This window comes from Phyllostomus hastatus, unplaced genomic scaffold (assembly GCF_019186645.2).
Source record: "Phyllostomus hastatus isolate PE091 unplaced genomic scaffold, TTU_PhHast_1.1 phas_contig_38, whole genome shotgun sequence".
NCBI lineage: Eukaryota > Metazoa > Chordata > Mammalia > Chiroptera > Phyllostomidae > Phyllostomus > Phyllostomus hastatus.
In genome coordinates this window covers 23,958,792-23,976,341 of record NW_025333869.1, presented here as the reverse complement: position 1 = coordinate 23,976,341, position 17,550 = coordinate 23,958,792, and the positions used below count along the sequence as shown (strand labels likewise).

The following is a 17,550-nucleotide window of genomic DNA, read 5'->3' as shown; positions in this document are numbered from 1 at the left end:
GCTAGGAAGGGAGGGAACACATGCCTGGCTTTATTAGGGACCGAGGGTAGGTTGCCTAAAGTTTCAAAGGTTTCTTTATTGGCAACTTTCAAGTATAAGAACATAAATCACTGCACAGGATGGGAAAAGCAGGGACACTCAGGTGGTCAGTATTCTAGATTATCCAGGATTTTACAAGGGGAGCCTCATGACTGGGGGGAGAGCCTGTTTCCTTGTCTAACTGTTTTGCTTGGAGCTGTGCCATAGAGCTGACCATGTTTGTTCAAGACGATGGATGTGAAATGGAGGCCTCAGCATTAAAACCTTAGTGTCAGGTACTTACACTCTAGAACGTTCTCCTGAAATATAATTTCTAAGCTTTATTTCTTCACTTGGCTTCATTTATTTAGGGATTCTATTACATTTATGTTAGATCATCTTTGCTTATTTTATTTTTCTTTTGAATTGTTAATTTTTTAACTTTAAAAATTGTCCTCCTTTATACCTTTTATTTTATTCATCTACTCATCTGTCAGTGAACACTTGGGTCCCCCCACTGCCAGTCAGCCATTGTGCTCAATACTGTGAACAGGGCCATACAAATGTGATTCTTTGGGCTGTATACCCAGAAGAGAAACTGCTGGATTGCAGGGTAATTTTATGCTTATTTTTTTCAAACATCTTTAAAATTTTTATTTATATATTTTTAGAGAGAGGGGAAGGGTGGGAAAAAGAGAGGGAAACATCAATGTGTGGTTGCCTCTTGCGCTCCCCCTACTGGGGACCTGGCCCACAACCTAGGCATGTGCCCTGACTGGATAACATAAAGTCATTTTAACCTTTAATTGCACAGTTGAACGGTTTGGTGGCATCAAGCACATTCACATTGTTGTGCAACCATCACCTCATCATCTCTAAAAATTCTTCACCTTCCCCAATTTAAACTGTGTGTTCATTAAACAATAACTCTCCATTTGCCACTTCCCCAAAACTGCTGGCAACCACCATTCTACTTCCTATCTCTAAGAAAGATTTTTCTAGGTACCTCATATAACTGAAATCATACAATATTTATCCTTTTATGTTTGGCTTACTTCACTCAACATGTTTCCAACATTCATCCATGTTATTGCATGTGTCAAAATAGCTTTCCTTTTCAAGCTGAATAACATTCCATTGGATGTATATGCCACATTTTAGTTATGCATGTGGGTTGCCTCCACCTTGTGGCTATTGTGAAGAATGTTATTAAAATGTGTATAAATGATTCTCTGTTCCCTGTTTTCATTACTTTTGGATACATACCCAGAAATCACTAGATCATATGGTAACTCCAGTTTTGGGGGGATCACCATATCATTTGCCACAGTGGCTGTACCATCTTACATTCTTACCTACTTTGGATTCCAATACAAGAATTCCAGTTTCTCGATAGCCTCACCATCACTCATTATTTTGTTTTGTGTGTGTGTGTGTGTGTAATAGTAGCTATCTTAAAGGGTATGAGATGGAATGTAGTTCGCTTGGAGTTCCATTTCCCTAATGATTAGTGATGGGCGCCTTTTTATGTGCTCACTGGCCACTCGCATATCTTCTTGAATTGTCTACTCAGACCCTTGGTTCATTTTAAAAATCAGGTCTTTGTTGTTGATTTTGAGTTACAGGGATTTATTTCTGAGCTTTCTACTCTATTTCAACTGTCTCTATGTCTCTTATGCTGGTACAACACTATTCTGATTACTGTAGTTTTGGAGGAAGTTTGGAAATCAAGAAACGTCATACCTCTATGTTCATTCTTTTTCGAGAATGTTTTGGCTATTTAGGATCCCTTGAGATTCCTTATTAATTTTAGGATGGATTTTTCTATTTCTGTAAAAAAAACACTGTTGGGATTTTGATAGGGATATTTTTCCATCCTTTCAATTTCAAGCTGTGCATGTCTTTAGGTCTGAAGTGAGTCTGTCTTAGACAACATATGGTCCAGTCATGTCTTCCATCCAGTATGTGAATTTATGTCTGTTGACTGGGGGGTTTAGTCCATTTGCATTTAAAGTTATTACTGATAGGGATGGACTTGTTTTTGCCATTTTGCTTTCTTAATGTCCTACAGCTTTTTTTGTCCTTCATTTCCTCCATTACTGCCGTCCTTTGAGTTTGGCTGATTTTTTGAAGTGACATGTTTTAGTTCCTTTTCTTTTTCCTTTCCCTTTGCATATATTCTACAGATAACTTTGTTTGTGGTTGCTATGGGGACTACATATAACAGGTTAAAGTTACAACAATCTAATTTGAAATGATACCAACTTCAACTGAACACAAAAACTACTCGTTTACAGCTCCACTCACCTTTGTTAGTGAAGTCACAAATTACATCTTTAGAGATTATGTACCCATTAGCACAGATTTATCATTTTTTATGTATTTTTTCTTTTTTAAAAAGATTTTATTTATTTTTAGAGAGAGAAGGGGGGAGAGAGAGAGAGAGAAACATCAATGTATGGTTGCTGGGGGTTATGGCCTGCAACCCAGGAATGTACCCTGGCTGGGAATCGAACCTGCGACACTTCGGTCCGCAGCCCGAGCTCAATCCACTGAGCTATGCCAGCCAGGGCTCATTTTTTATGTATTTGTCTTTTAAATCGTATAAAAAAAAGGAGAGTTGCAAATCAAAATTGCAATATTGATTTTTCTATTGCCCATATATTTACCTCTCTGTGGCTCTTTATATTTTGATTTGGCTTTAAGTCAATGACTGGTGCCCTTTCAACTTGAAGCATTTCTTATAGGGCAGGTTTGGTGGTAATGAACTCCCTCAGCTTTGTTTAGCTGGGAACATCTTTTTTCTTTTTTTTTTCTTTTAATCATTGTTCAAGCAGTTTTCTCCCTTTTACTCCCAATCCAGCCCAAAGCTGGGAACAGCTTAAGCTCACCCTCATTTTTATAAGACACATGCTAGATGATAGAATTCTCGATTAACGTATTTTTCCTTTCAGTACTTTAATGTGTTATCTTACTGTCTTTGGGCCTCCTTGGCTTTGGCCAAGAAATCCACTAATAATTTTATTCAGGATTCCTTGTATATGACAATTTTCTCTTGCTGCTTTCAAGGTTTTCAAGAATTTTCAAGAATTTTTAAGAATTTGATTATAACATGCCTCATTGTTGTTCTCTTTAAATTCATCCGACTTGGAATTTAAGCTTTTGGAATTTTTTCAATCCACGACTTCAAACTGGGGAAATTATTATCATGTTTTTCAAATGGACCTCTCAGCAAGTATCTTTCTTGGGTACTCATGTAACACATACACTGGGCTGCTTGGTGGTGTCCTATATGTCCCTGTGGTTTTGTGCACTTTTCTTCATTCTTCTTGTTCCTCAGACTCACTATTTTAAATACCTGATTTATTGCTGCCTTATTCTTTTGCCTATTCAAATCTGCTGGTAAATCTAATAAATTTTTCATTTCAATTATTGTATTTTTTAGTTACAGAATTTTTGTTAGGTTCTTTTGGACTTTTATTTTTATTAATATTCTCCTTTTATTCATGTAACATTTTCCTCCTTTTAGTTCTTTGTCCATATTTCCCTTTAGCTCTTTGAGCATATGTAAGACAGGTGTTTGAAAGTCTTTATTTAGTATACCAGTGTCGGTTTCTTCTTCAGGAATGTTTTTCTTTTCCCCACATAATTTTTCTCCCTTTGAAAGGGCCATATTTTCCTGGGGGGTTTTTTGTGTGTAATTTTTCTTTTTGGTTGAAATGTAAGTATTTGAATAAACCAGCTTCTCTCCCAGTCTTTGCAGACTGACTCCATGCTAAGGAAGATCTTCAGTAATTTGGTCATATTTCAATCCTTGGAATAGCCTGAGGTGGCATCTTAAGGTCTTTTCTTGGCATGCATCTTGCCCTGCCTTTGTCCTTTTTTGATTTCTCCATATACATGGCTGCTGTTAAATCTTACTCTCCTAAAAGCCTGATGAAAGGTTTTCTTAGGCTCTGCCAAGGAATAAATGCAAATCAGACACAAAGTTAGGCAGTATAGAGCTTTATTGAAGTTTGCGCTTCCGGGCGAGGTTCTCTGGTCCAGAGAAAAGGGGCCAGAGAAGTCGCACCGCCGAGCAGGGAAAATGGCGGGGTTTATTTTGGGTTGGCTCTCTGTGGGAGCTGGGGATTGGTCCCTTGTGAACAAAGCAGCAATATATCATTGGTGGTTCCCCTCGGGCCCTGCTTTGATGTCAGCCATCTCTTCCGGGTTGCAGTCCAGCCGCCATTTTTATTGTAGTCCAGCCGCCATTTTGTCCTGCCCCGCCCATCCTGACCCCTGACCCCAGTTTCTAAGTCTCTTGCCTTCACCATCTGCAAGTCTGTAGTCCCCCTGAAGCTTTAACAATTGGTGTCCGATGGGCTTTTTTAACTGCTTTTCCCCATCAGAGCTGTAGGTTAGCTCAAACAGACCAGTCCATCAGGCAGCTGCCAAACAGACTAGAATATTACAAACAGGGTGTGCTCTGCTCCCTCTGGTTGAAGAAAAGGAATACATATATTAGGCAGCTACTTCCTCCCAATTGTGCTGCACAGATTGCGGGCAGGACGAGGGAAATTTAAAAACACCATGAAAATGCCTAGCATTTTGAACATGGCTTTTATTTGATTGGGTCTTCACTTGGTTACTGTATTTTTCAGACTATAAGATGCACGCCCCCCCCCCCCCGCCAAATTTGGGAGGAATAATGGTTAATGCTGCTGAGTTCTGTTTACATTTACACTGGTGAAATATTATGTTATTTATACTATTAAATATTTTACCACATATTTTGCTTCAAAAAATTTTCCATTTTCCTCCTCTAAAACCTAGGTGTCTCCTATGGTCTGAAAAATAAGGTACTTCACTTTGGCTGTTTTCCAGATCTCTATAACATTGTTTTACCCCAGCTCTAGTTGTTAGTTTCATGTTTCCATGGGGGAACAAGGACCTGGAGCTTCCTGGTCTAGTATCTTCCTCTAGAAATTGTATTATTATATATGTTTTATACTAGCTAGAACTAGTCATATTAAGTGGTCTTAGAACCAGCGGAAATGTTGATCCAAATCTATCCCCTTAAAGACAAAATGCTAAAATGTAAACATGTTGATTCCTTGAAACAGTTGAAGTTAAATAATTATTCTGAATTATCATTCCCATTATGCTCAGACATACAAAGTCTGCTTTTTCTGCTCCAAGATCCAAACCCCGTAGTGCTTTCAAAAATGTAGAATCAATTTGTACTGTTTTAGAGCAATGCTATTTAAAGCTGGCACTCACTGAGATAGAGCTTGTACTACAGCACAAACACCACACTGCTTTCCTCATAAAAATCTTGTTATGAAAAAGCTAACTGAACAAAAAGCATGTATTTACTGATGAAGTTTATTCAGATTTGGATGCAGTCTGGTTCTCCTGCTGTGAACCAGTAACACGGTCCACGCCAGCTCTCCTGCAAACCAAGCAGCATTGCTTCACAGCAGCTTTCATTATTTCCTTATTGAACTCCCCACACACTCTTTCCTCATAGTTGAATAAAAAGGGAATGTAGGAAAAGTAACAGCTTATTTTTAATAAGGAGTACTTTTTTCCATCTCAGATAAAAAATCTGAGAGGTGTTTCATGTCACAGAACCCTAACTTTTTTGCCTTTTAAATATAAAGTAAAAATAGAATATGAACTGAATTCAACTACTGTTATTTCATCTAAGGGTTAACAATATTTCATTATATAAGTATCCAAGAATAAGATCAGTATGTTATTAGAAGTTAACCATTATGTAGTTATTTGCATAATAAATGATTTAACACCTGATACATCCAGACCCACATAAAATCTACATTGCTATGAAGTTTTTTACATTTATGGCTTTAGACATTACAATAATTCTGGCCCTCTGGGGACTTAAAAATAAGTGAATACCTTTTGTAGAAAAGGTTGACTCAGTATACAATTCATCAACCTAAAAAGCCCTGAAATGTAAAAGCACATGCCACTCTATTACATTCTATTTACAAAGTTCTTTTCTGAATCCTTTAAGGTGCTTAGCTTAAAACATATTTGTGTTAGAAATAAGCCTGTTAGGAAACTGGAACAAGTACAATCTAAGGATTCCTTTTTTTCCAGACCTTAGGGCTTATTTTACATGATTATCTTGCTTTGTAAACTAATTTCAACAGAATAGTGCTGCAGTGGGAATTCAACAGGCCCCAAAAAAGCAGACCCTGATGGACTTCCACTCCTTTTGTTTCTCCTGTTTGTAAAAAATCTGCTTTTACATTTGATAAGACTGCCTTCCTTTTAATGTTTTTATTACTTAGTATTCCTGCATAAAAATGTATTTTGAGTGAAGGCTATATTTACACTGAAAGTAAATTACAATCTTCAAAAGTTAATAAAGCAAGCAGCCAAGAGCTTTACTGGTACATTTTGCAAAACTCATCAGTGTGGTGGCATAATATTCAAGGACATTAGGAGGATTATGAGTTTGAAATCCATTTCCTGATAAACCTGATTATTTTGTATTCTCTAGTGAATTCATTCTTTCTTCTCTAAGATATCCAATCATGTTCCTTCTAACACACGGACTCCTACTGTAGTGAAGTAAGTGCCGCTAAGGAAGAGACCAGTTCTTGTGTTTCTAGCTGTATAATTTTCATTCTGCTTTCTCCTAGCAATCTCTATTTCATAATTGTTTATTGTCTCAAGTGATTTACATTTATTTAATCACGATCGGCTGTTTCTTGTGTTCTTTCGATATGATACTACAAATTTCTTAATGGCAGGAATCCAGTCATCCAATTGTTTTGCTCATGAGGCCCTGTAGAAAAGTCCATTTTTCAGCTAGGTGGACGTCAGAGCATAGCTGATATACAGTTTACAAATACCCAGTCAACACGTGGCTGTGTAGGGATATCTGCATTCTTCTCAGCAGCAATAAGGTCTCAAACACACACACACACAATTTGTTTTTACTGTTTACATCAACTCAATCCTCTTAAGCTGTAATAATCTTTTTTATTACCTTTTCAACAAAGTAGATGGTTGATTACTTCATCACTGCATTTACCATTTAGCTTTCCTAAAAATGCTAAAGTCATTAAATTTTTTAAAAATTCTACCATTATGAAGTTATCACATTTACTTAACCTGCTGTTCAAGTGTTCTGGTAGACACTTCAGTTCACTGCATGCTTAAAGTTAGTGAATGACAGGCACTCAGGGACAGGCACCTAGTGAGGAAACCAGCTCCACATTGTCCATGACAGCTCCATTCTAAAGCCCACTATTAAAGCAAAAATAGGATTGTAACAACCACTGGGCACAAAGCTTTATACTGGAATCTTTTTTCTCCTTTTCATTTGGAAAGAAGATGGCAACTTTGAAACTTGGGATACTTCTATAATATCTAAAACAGAAAAAACTTTACCAATCCCTTTATGAGGTTTGCGGGTGAATATACCAAGGATATCTGTAAGATTATGGAATGTTATTTCTTTTGAAAATAGATTATTTCTATGCTACCTGATAAAATACATATGGAAATAAAGGTTGGTTTTTGTCCTTTGAACCCATATTTTATTTCTATACTTTTAAATTAACATTGTTTCCGTCAAAGAAAGTTTTTTTTTTGTTTTCTTTTTTTTAAATCACCTATGGTGCCCTGGCTGGTGTGGCTAAGGGGATTGAGTGCTGGCTGGCCCATGAACCAGAAGGTCACCAGTTCAATTCTCAGTCAGGGCACACGCGTGGGCTGTGGGCTGGGTTGACAGTTTGAGCTGTGCAAGAGGCAACTACACATCAATGTTTCTCACCCTTTCTCTCTCCCTTTCCCTCTCTCTAAAAGTAAATAAAACCTTTAAAAAAATCACCTATGGCCCAAAATTTGACTAAAGGTCTGAATTTAATTCTCAGTAATATTTTAATTTTAAAGTATATTTTACTATGCTATTACAATCATCCCATTTTTTAATCCCTTTTGTCCCCTTCTGCCCTGCACTCACTCAGCATTGCCTCCCACCCACCTTAGTTCATGTCCATGCATCATACATTTAAGTTTTTTGGCTTCTCCATTTCCTAGAGTATGCTTAACCTTCCCCTATTTGTACCTACCAATTATGCTTCTTATTACCTGTACCTTTTCCCCCTATTATCTCCCCTCCCTGCTGATAATCCTTGATGTGATCTCCATTTCTGTGATTCTCTTCCTGTTCTAGTTGTTTGCTTAGTTTACTTTTTTTTTAGATTCAGTTGTTGATAGTTGTGACTTTGTCATCATTTTACTGTTCTTAGTTTTGATCTTTTTCTTAGATAAGTCCCTCTAACATTTTTATGTAAGGGCCTGGTGATGATGAACTCCTTTAACTTGACCTTACCTGGGAAGCACTTTATCTGCCCTTCCATTCTAAATGAAAGCTTTGCTGGATAGAGTAATCTTGGATGTAGGTCCTTGCCTTTCATGATTTCAAATACTTATTTTCAGCCCCTCCTTGCGTGCAGGTTTCTTTTGAGAAATCAGCTGATTGTCTTATGGGAACTTCTTTGTAGGTAACTGTCTCCTTTTCTCTTGCTGCTTTTATGATTCTCTCCTTATCTTTAATCTTGGGTAATTTAATTATGATGTGCGTTGGTGTGTTCCTCCTTGGGTCCAACTTCTTTGGGACTCCCTGAGATTCCTGGAAGTCTATTTCCTTCACCAGATTGGAGAAGTTCTCCTTCATTATTTGTTCAAATAAGTTTTTCCATTTCTTGCTATTCCTCTTCTCCTTCTGGCACCCCTATGATTTGGATTTTGGAATGTATGAAGTTGTCTCAGAGGTTCCTAGCCTCTCCTCATTTTTTTTGAATTCTTGTTTCATTCTATTCCAGTTGAATGTGTTTCTTCCTTCTGTTACAAGTTGTTGATGAGTCCTGGTTTCCTTCCTTCACTGTTGGTTCCCTATTTTTATTTCACTTTGTATAGGCTTCACTTCTTCCTTTATTTTTCAACCATGCTTAACCACTTCTATGAGCATCCTGATTACTGGTGTTTTGAATTCTGCATCTATTTCCTCATCACTTAGTTCTTTTCCTGGATTTTTTATCTGTTCTTTCATTTGGGCCACATTTCTTTGTCTTGGTACACCTGTTACGTTGTAAGAGGCAGAGCTTTAGGTATTCTCCAGGGCACAGAAACCCACTTCTCTGCGTTGTGGCTCTGTATGTGGGGGTCAGGGATTCAAGAGGGAACAATGCTGCTTGATTGGCTCTTGCCCAGCTCTAAGTCACTTCCTTGGCTCCCCACAAGTGGATTGTACCCTTTCAGGTGCTTCCCTGGTGCTGATTCCCAGGCAGGTGGGCTTCTGTATGTTCTAGAATCCCAGGGGCCCCTCCAGCGAACTCCTCTATGACACTGGGAATTTCTCCTGTTGCTGCAACCCCCACAGAATTTTAAGACCAGAGGTTCTGAAGCTTTAGTTTCCTACACTGGAACCCTGGGTTGCAAGGTCTAACTCGCTCCCCAGTAGTTCCTCGTGGCTTATATGTATGCGAATGTGGGACCACCCATCCACCTGCTGCCTCACCTGCCCAGTCTGCCAGCTGCTGCCTTGCCACATATCCTCTCCACCCTGGCTTCCCATCTCCACCCCTCCCCATCTCCACCCCTCCCCACCGGTCTGGGTGAATACTTCTTTTTTAACTCCTTGGTTGTAGTACTCCCATACAGTACAATTTTCTGGCAGTTGTCCTGGGTGGTTTTTGTTTTTAAAGTGGTTGTTATCCTTTGTTTTGGTTGCGTGAAAAAGTAAAGCGTTATCTACCTATGTCTCCATCTTGGCCGGAACTCAATTCTCAGTATTTCTTACTATAATAGTCGTGGTGGAACAAAGGGTAGCTGAGAAAAAGTACCATTGATTTCTTTTCACCTTCTTTCCCGGAGATTTAATCAAATTCTTTGTTAAATATTTAAATACTGCATAAAGGATAAAAAGCCCTTGTATGAATCAGGATTCACCATACGAAATGTAAAACATTAGCCTGAGGGTCACTAACACATTTCATTAGGTTCACAGATTTCTAGTACCACACTGTACTTTTCAAAATCTTATTGTAATAACCTCATAACTATAGAGGAAAGTTGTAGAGCTCCCTTTGAATGAAACATATTTTGACTGATTAAACAGCTGAGAGTTCACAGAGCCTAAATTTTCATTCCATAAAAATGAGATATTAACAGTAAATGAAAACCAAGAGGATAGACCATAACATAAACAGAAATAACCTATTATCACTATAGTATGCACACACATTCAAACATGAAAAATACCACACAGGAAACAGAAACATTTTTTAAAAAGTTTAAGATCATAAATAGGTCATTGTCACAACACATTTCAGAATTGAAAAAAACATTTTGGCTTTTTAGGAAAAAGATTTCTTTAAAAAAATCAATTCCCTCATCATTGAAAGGACTTGTGCATTTTTAAATTTCCAGTCTCCTAAGGCACAATGTTTATTTAATCAGGATGCCAGTATCATCACCCTGCTGTAGCAAGAATGAGGCAAGGTATTAGCCCTAATAAAAACTAAATTTTATGGACAAAAATCATCAGTCATTTAAGAAAAAGGACAAAAAACAGACCAAGTGATGATCATTTTAGTTGAGAACCCCAGTGTTGTTATGTAGAACTGTTAAAATTTTTTTAAGATCAAACTATTTTACCTCAAACAGATTAAATTCACCACAGAGGAGCTATGAGAGAAAATGGGGACTGGTAAAATAAAGTATACTTTCTTTTAAAAGGACTTGGGAGGAAAAAAGTAAACTTAGAAAAGTATGCGGAGGAGTAAGCTTTGAATGGCACCCAGAGTAGAGGCCTCGTTTATTCCTAGTCTTCAGGCGGACCCAGAAAATAAGACATTCTAGCCTACCACCCACCAACTGAGATGTAGTGATATACTATAATCAGATGTTTACACTTTTCCTCTAACCAAAGAGTTCTTTAAAATGTAACAAATATAAAAAGTTCTCATTTTTAAGTCTGCCTTGATTTGCCCTCTGTGATATCAACTAAACTTTAAGGTTTTGTATGTACAGTGTGGTGATTTAGTGTTACTTTTAAAAGAAAAAATACCCACAAAGTTAGTGATTGTCCACAGATGAAATATGGGGTGAGGTTCATAACTGAATCAACCATGGAGTGTTATGTTAGTCCATTGTAAACTCTTAAAAGTTAAGACTGGGAACTGTGTGTGTCAGACGCATCTGAGCACACAAGGAGAGGAAGAGAAGCCTGTCTGTCATTCCAACTCCGACAAGGTGCACGGTCTTCGGAACTCCTGCCCACGTTCATGGAGCCATTTATTGGATACTGTGGAGAGAACAAAATCTATTAAATTCACTGGTAAGAACTAGGTCTTTTAATAAAGTTTTTCTATGGGCTAAAAGTTCAAGACCAAAACTAGATAAAGGCAGATGCTACTTAGGCAGTCTTTCAAATACTTCACTAAATGCTGGAAACAGGAAAGACTTTAGATATGTGTACATTTGAGAGTCTATGTATGTGAATTTCCTAAAGTTTCTAATGTTCAACATAAGGCTTGAAATGAAACACATATTAAATGAAAATGTAGGTACAGACAGAATACTTTTACCTGTTTGCAAAATACAATCTCTAATACAAACACATTTTTAAAATGAACACAAAGTCTTCACTCTAAAGGAGCAACTCTCTGATCAACCACTACTGTTAACGTGTTATTTCCTTGGTTCCAAGATACCGTTTTCTACTGCAACCCCAAAGCAATCGATTTCCTAGTCCTTCTTCTGTATCACAGAACCTAATCAATAGCAGCAACATCTACAAAATATCTGAACTTGGAACCCCTAGTAACTCTTAACTACTTTTTTACCATTCTCAACTCCTATATTCAATCTTTGATTCGTCAAACCTGGTCAATTTTCTTTACATTTGCTGAATCCTGTCTTTGGTATCCTACTTTCGTGCTGCTTCCTTAGTCCATGCTTTCATCATCACCCACTTAAGACAACAGAAAAACCTTTCTAAACCGATCTCTCCTCCACTAGCCTCTCTTCGCTCTAGTCTAGTGGTTCTCAAACGTAATCGTCAGGGAAGATTTTTAAACCTCTGATGATCAGGTGTTACTCCTTAACCTTCCTGTGTCCAACACAGTAGCTACTACACACATGCGGCTACCGGGCACTCGAAATGTGGTTCGTGACACACGTTAAAATGGGTCTATGGGGTTAAATGACATGTTAAAATAACTGCACCTGTTTCTTTTTTTAATGTGGCAACTCCTACACTTCATGACCTTGACAATAAGCACCTCTCTCGTTTCTTAATAGTCCCAGACTTGGTTCCTAACATGCCTGGAAAACTACTGCTCTATCTCCAAAACCAAATTTAAAAATAAGCCTCCCCAAATGTAAGAAGCTGCCATTCTTCTGTTTTCATCTTTGTATTAGTATGTGCTACACTATAATTTATCAATTAGTATGTCTCAATCAGAGACAACTATGAACCTATTAAGGGGAAGATATTGTCTTATTTAACACTGAGTCAAGTAAGGAGTCTTAAAATAACAAGTGGAAATATTATTAAAAATAAAACATCAAAATTCTCATCTGTTAAAAGCAAATTTATGTTAAAATGAGAAACTTGCTTGGTTGAATCTTCATTTTATATTAAAGTCATAGCATGCAAATCTGTGAAAAGTTTTTTCAATTTCTTTTAAGATGTAGATAATTTCAAAATATGAAACAAAAATCACAAATTCTATTCGGAGAATATAGAAAATATTTACCCCATTTGTTTCCAACCAGCACTGGACACGCTGCGTGCCGTGTACTATAATCTCCTTCTCCACTGGCAAACAGATTATACCAGAAAACAGCAGTTCCCTGTGGAGAGCAATACAAAATTATGCCCAAATAAAATATCAGGTTATAACTTTTTACAGTGAATTTTCCTCTGCTCCTGTGAAAGTACTCCACTATGGCAGCTATAGCTTCCTCTAATATAATTCTGAAAATATGAGCGCCATGTACAAATTTTAGTGATCACATGAAAACACTGATACTACAAAGCTGCTTGCCAAAAAAGGGGACTTGCCAAAACAAATCTTGCAACAGCAGGATGGAGGGGGAAACATCACATGAAACCCATATTAGAAACGAAAACGTTTAAATACCAATTCTTTGTGGTTCATTACTTCAAGGTACTCATAGCAAATTGCGCCATAAAAATATCCATAGTTTTACCTAAAGATAATATAGTCCGTAAGTATACTATCTTTAAAATTGTAATTCATTAATTAGACCATGAAATAAAGATGCATCTCTTCCTTAGGAGAAGAAAAAGAGACACACAAAATTAAAATAACAAACCAAGTTTACCTTTTTGGGCCAAACACTAGCGCCCACTTCAGGAAACACAGTGGCTCCTCCTGCTGACACATCGCTCATCTGTAAGAGGTGAGAAAGCATCACCGGAAGTGCTGGTACTAGGACGTTAAACTGAATACCAGAATATGAGCACATCTGGAATTCTCCTTATATAGGTGAGTTTGTACCTGCTACTCAGTTTTTAAAAAACAAAAGATGCTGTTTAGGTTTACATACTTAAGTAAAAAAGTACACATATAAAGGAATTATAAAGTCAGGGAGGGAGATGGGAACATAATTTGGGATAGGCACTTCACTTGCAGCCAGAGGTAAAAAGGATGAGTTAAATTGACAAATGAAGGAATATAGAGTATAAATATATACATTATTCTACTAGAAGATAATATCCATGGGAGGACACTTTCATCCATTTTTTTTGTTCACTGCTGAGCTTTAGTGTCTGGAACAGTATCTCAAGATTAGTAGGTGCTCAGTAAATTAATTTAGACAAAATAGAAATTTAAAAAGAAAAATAACAGTAAACTAAAATCAGTTTTGTCATTTTTTGTGGTAGAGAATCAACATACATTAACTGAAAAGTAGAAGATTAAAGAATTATATAGTTAGTCTTCAGGGTAACCTAGAATTCAAACATGAACGTTCCATATTAGCTGAAGCACATGCACAAAATATGGCAAAGTAAACAAATCATATTGTGAAGGTTTTGTCAAAAGTAACAAATACAAGGTGTAAGCAGATAAAGACTGTATCACAAAGCAAAAGCCAACTATATGCTATTTCCAGGAGTCACATCTAAAACAGCTGAGTTACAAACACTGAAAACAGAAAAGGGTTGCCAGGCAAATGCTATACCAAAGAAAACAGTTTGAGCTTAATATCAGACAGTCTAAATCAAATTAAAAAGCACTAAGTGAGATAAGGAAGGGCATTTCACCATGAAAAATATATAATCAATAACAGAATTCACAGCTCTTAACTAACAGCAATGAAACCAACTTTAGAGAAATTAGGAAGTTGTATTATGCAGCCTACATAGGAATAGTACTTAAATAATGGGGGTTAAATGAATATTAATCTAATCAAAGTATAATCAGAAGGGGTTATAATACTCAAATAATCTACATAATCTAATAAATAATCTAATATAAATAAACATTGGACCAAATAGCACAGCATCATTATATTCACAAAAGCAAAGAAAAACAAGAAGAAACAAGTACAGCCAAAAATATCTGAAAAGATACTCAACCTCTCTAATCAGAGAAATGCAAACTAAAACCACAATAACTGCCAATCTGACAAGTGAAAGATCAAAAAGTGACAAAAAATGCACTTTAAGGTAGGATATAAATTAGTACACTCTATGGGGAGTTCATCTCTAAAAGGTATACAAGACTTACAGTATAAATGTTGTATAATGTATATATCAACTTCTCTCCTGGCAAGGGTTTTCCCTTTGCCATAATCTGCTCTCATTTTAAATTCATTGATAAGTCTTAAATCCTTTTTGATCCTAAATCCTTTTTTCATGGTACCTAAATCTTTTTTCATTCCTATGGTGTCTTTTTACTCCCCAAAAGATCTAAGATACTATAGATGAGAGGGATGGAAATCACAAAGGAAGGACAGAAATAAGGAAGGAAAGTAGGAGGTTGACAAGGTTGAGATGGATACAGGGAGCAAGAAGAAATAAAAGAGAGAGAGACATTTCAGCAGTAAGTGAGACAGCAGAAGTGACATTATCTGACTTCTGAGGACAAGTACTAAAAGTTCCCTGCACTTCTGCTATGTTTTTTAGGGGGATACTTGCTCTTGCAATACAGTTACCATGTGTGAGGAAGCCCAAGCCACAGGCAGGTATTCTGGCCAACAGCCAGCCTCAATGTCAGCCTTTAAAGATGGACTGTAGGGCTAGTCATCATCTGACTGCAAATGCATGAGAGATCCAAAAGAACCCTGAGGGAAGCCCAGTCAACCTCACAGCCATGAAAGATTAAAATAAAGTTATTTTAAACCATTCAGTTTTGGGGTGATTTGTTATGCAGCAAGAGTTAACTAGGACAGAGATTATAATCAAATCTTATTTTTTTTCTATATGTATGAATATATACTTAATTAAAAAAATAAAGAAATAGCCCTGGCTGGTGCGGTTCAGTGGATTGAGTACTGGCCTGCAAACCAAAGGGTCACCAGTTCAATTCCCAGTAAGAGTGCATGCCTGGGTTGTGGGCCAAGTCCCCAGAAGGGGGCACGAAAGAGGCAACCACATATTGATTATTTCTTTTCCTCTCTCTAAAAATAAGTAAATAAAATCTTTTAAAAAAATAAAAATAAAGAAACAAAATTCACACTATTTCGAAACTCTGAGAAACAATGTGAGGATGGTTTTCCTTGGTGGGGCTTCCACGGTGCTGTTTGTGCTCCTTCTTGATCTGGATGCTGACTATCACAGATTATTGTTATTGCTATATAGTTAGTATTCTGTATACTTTTATATCAATTAAAGTTCAAAACTATAAAAATAATGTGTATCTGCAGTCATCATCTGACTGCAAATATGTAAATTCATATAAACAGAGATCCTTATATACACATAGATGACCACAGTCCATACTACAAAATACCAACAATGACTGTCTCCAAGTAGTGAGACTATCAGTAATTTTAACTTTCTTCTTCAGGTTGTAATAGTACAACTGAATGTTACAACTGAAAAAAAATTGTGACTCCCTTTACTAAGCTGCAAAAACTTTAACTACGATGGTAAATAAGAGCAAACATCTGAACACATCAAAATAAGTAAGTTATGTGATCAAACCCCAACTTAAAATAAAAATTTCAGCTATAACTTACATAAAACAGCCACGTAGCAATTCTATTTCCTGTCCCCAGCTCTTTGAAGGCGTCTGGCTCGTCCTTCTGTAAATAAAACACAACTAATTCAGTGGTGTAAACTTCAGTAACGCAAATTCTCCAGTGGCCACTAAACATCGGTAATATGCTGAAGAGTATGACAAAAACAACGCCAAAAGGTTCCTTTATAATATCCAGTGAATTATATGCAGCAGGCATGCAAATATACTGGTTGGTTGTTGGTTCAACTTGTACACTGATTATTTTTTATAAGATCACTGGTGGAAAGGACCCCAGATTTATTAAAGTAAATAATGAGAACCAACAGTTACTATTCACAGATTTAAAAAATTAATACCTGCACTTTTAGCTTCCAAAAGAAAAAAACAAGACATGAGAGTCTCTTAGCTACATTCACGAAGTCTGTTCTCTGTGGGTAGAAAGTTTACCTTGAGATTTACTTTGAATTCACAATTAATTCAAATGTTTGCTGCTGCTATAACTTTCTTTTGGACAGTCAGCAATTTAATCTGTCTGGAGAATTTGTATCTGGCTATGTAAATCTAAATTAAAATATAATGTAGTCTCTTGGCATTTATCCCAGAAAAATAAAAATGTATTTTTTGCACAGAAATTTACATACTTCTTTATCTGTTAATAGTCCACAACTGGAAAGTACCCAAATGTCTATCAGAGGGTGAATGACTAAAAATACTGCAGTACATTCATACTATGGACTGTTATGCCGCAATAAAAAGGAACACAACACCGATACTTTCTGTTAGACTTGGATAAATCTTAAGGGAATTTTGCTCAGTGAAATCTAAAAAGAATACGTGAGTGTATATAATACACATAATGTTTATGAAATAACAATTGTAGGAAAGAAAGGATTAGTGGTTACCAGCAGTGAGGGGAGGGAGGCACAAGGGTTTGTGCAGCTACACAGTACTGAAAGGTAGTCTTGTGGTGATGGTGTGGTTTGTATCTTAGTGGTAGTTAAACAAAGCTACACATGTAATAAAACTCCACAGACACTCTGACACACACACACCAGTGCACATGTAACTGCTGAAATATGAATCAGCTGTGTGGTTTGTGCCACTGCCAAGTTCCTGGTTCTGATAGTGTTCTGCAAGATGTTAACACTAGGCGAGGCAGAGTGAAGGGGCATGCATAAAACTCCCTGTACATTTCTTTCTTTCTTTTTTTTTTTTTAAACAGCATGACCTATGTAACCTGATAATTCTTTTTTTTTTTAAGATTTTTATTTATTTTTAGAGAGGGAAT

At 36.8% G+C, this 17,550-nt stretch overlaps 1 protein-coding gene across 3 annotated transcripts in view; it reads right to left on the bottom strand.

Annotated features, from left to right (window-relative positions):
* Positions 1-10,322: 10,322 nt before the first annotated feature.
* Positions 10,323-17,550, bottom strand: part of P4HA1 (prolyl 4-hydroxylase subunit alpha 1) — an 88,942-nt gene continuing 81,714 nt past the window's right edge. For all 3 annotated transcript variants that reach the window (XM_045842310.1, XM_045842309.1, XM_045842311.1), the window contains 4 exons: positions 16,261-16,326; positions 13,399-13,467; positions 12,807-12,903; positions 10,323-11,350 (listed from right to left, as the gene is read on the bottom strand). In XM_045842310.1, the coding sequence (XP_045698266.1) occupies positions 11,280-11,350; positions 12,807-12,903; positions 13,399-13,467; positions 16,261-16,326 (303 nt within the window). In that variant the 3' untranslated portion in view covers positions 10,323-11,279. The remainder of the gene's footprint in view (positions 11,351-12,806; positions 12,904-13,398; positions 13,468-16,260; positions 16,327-17,550) is intronic.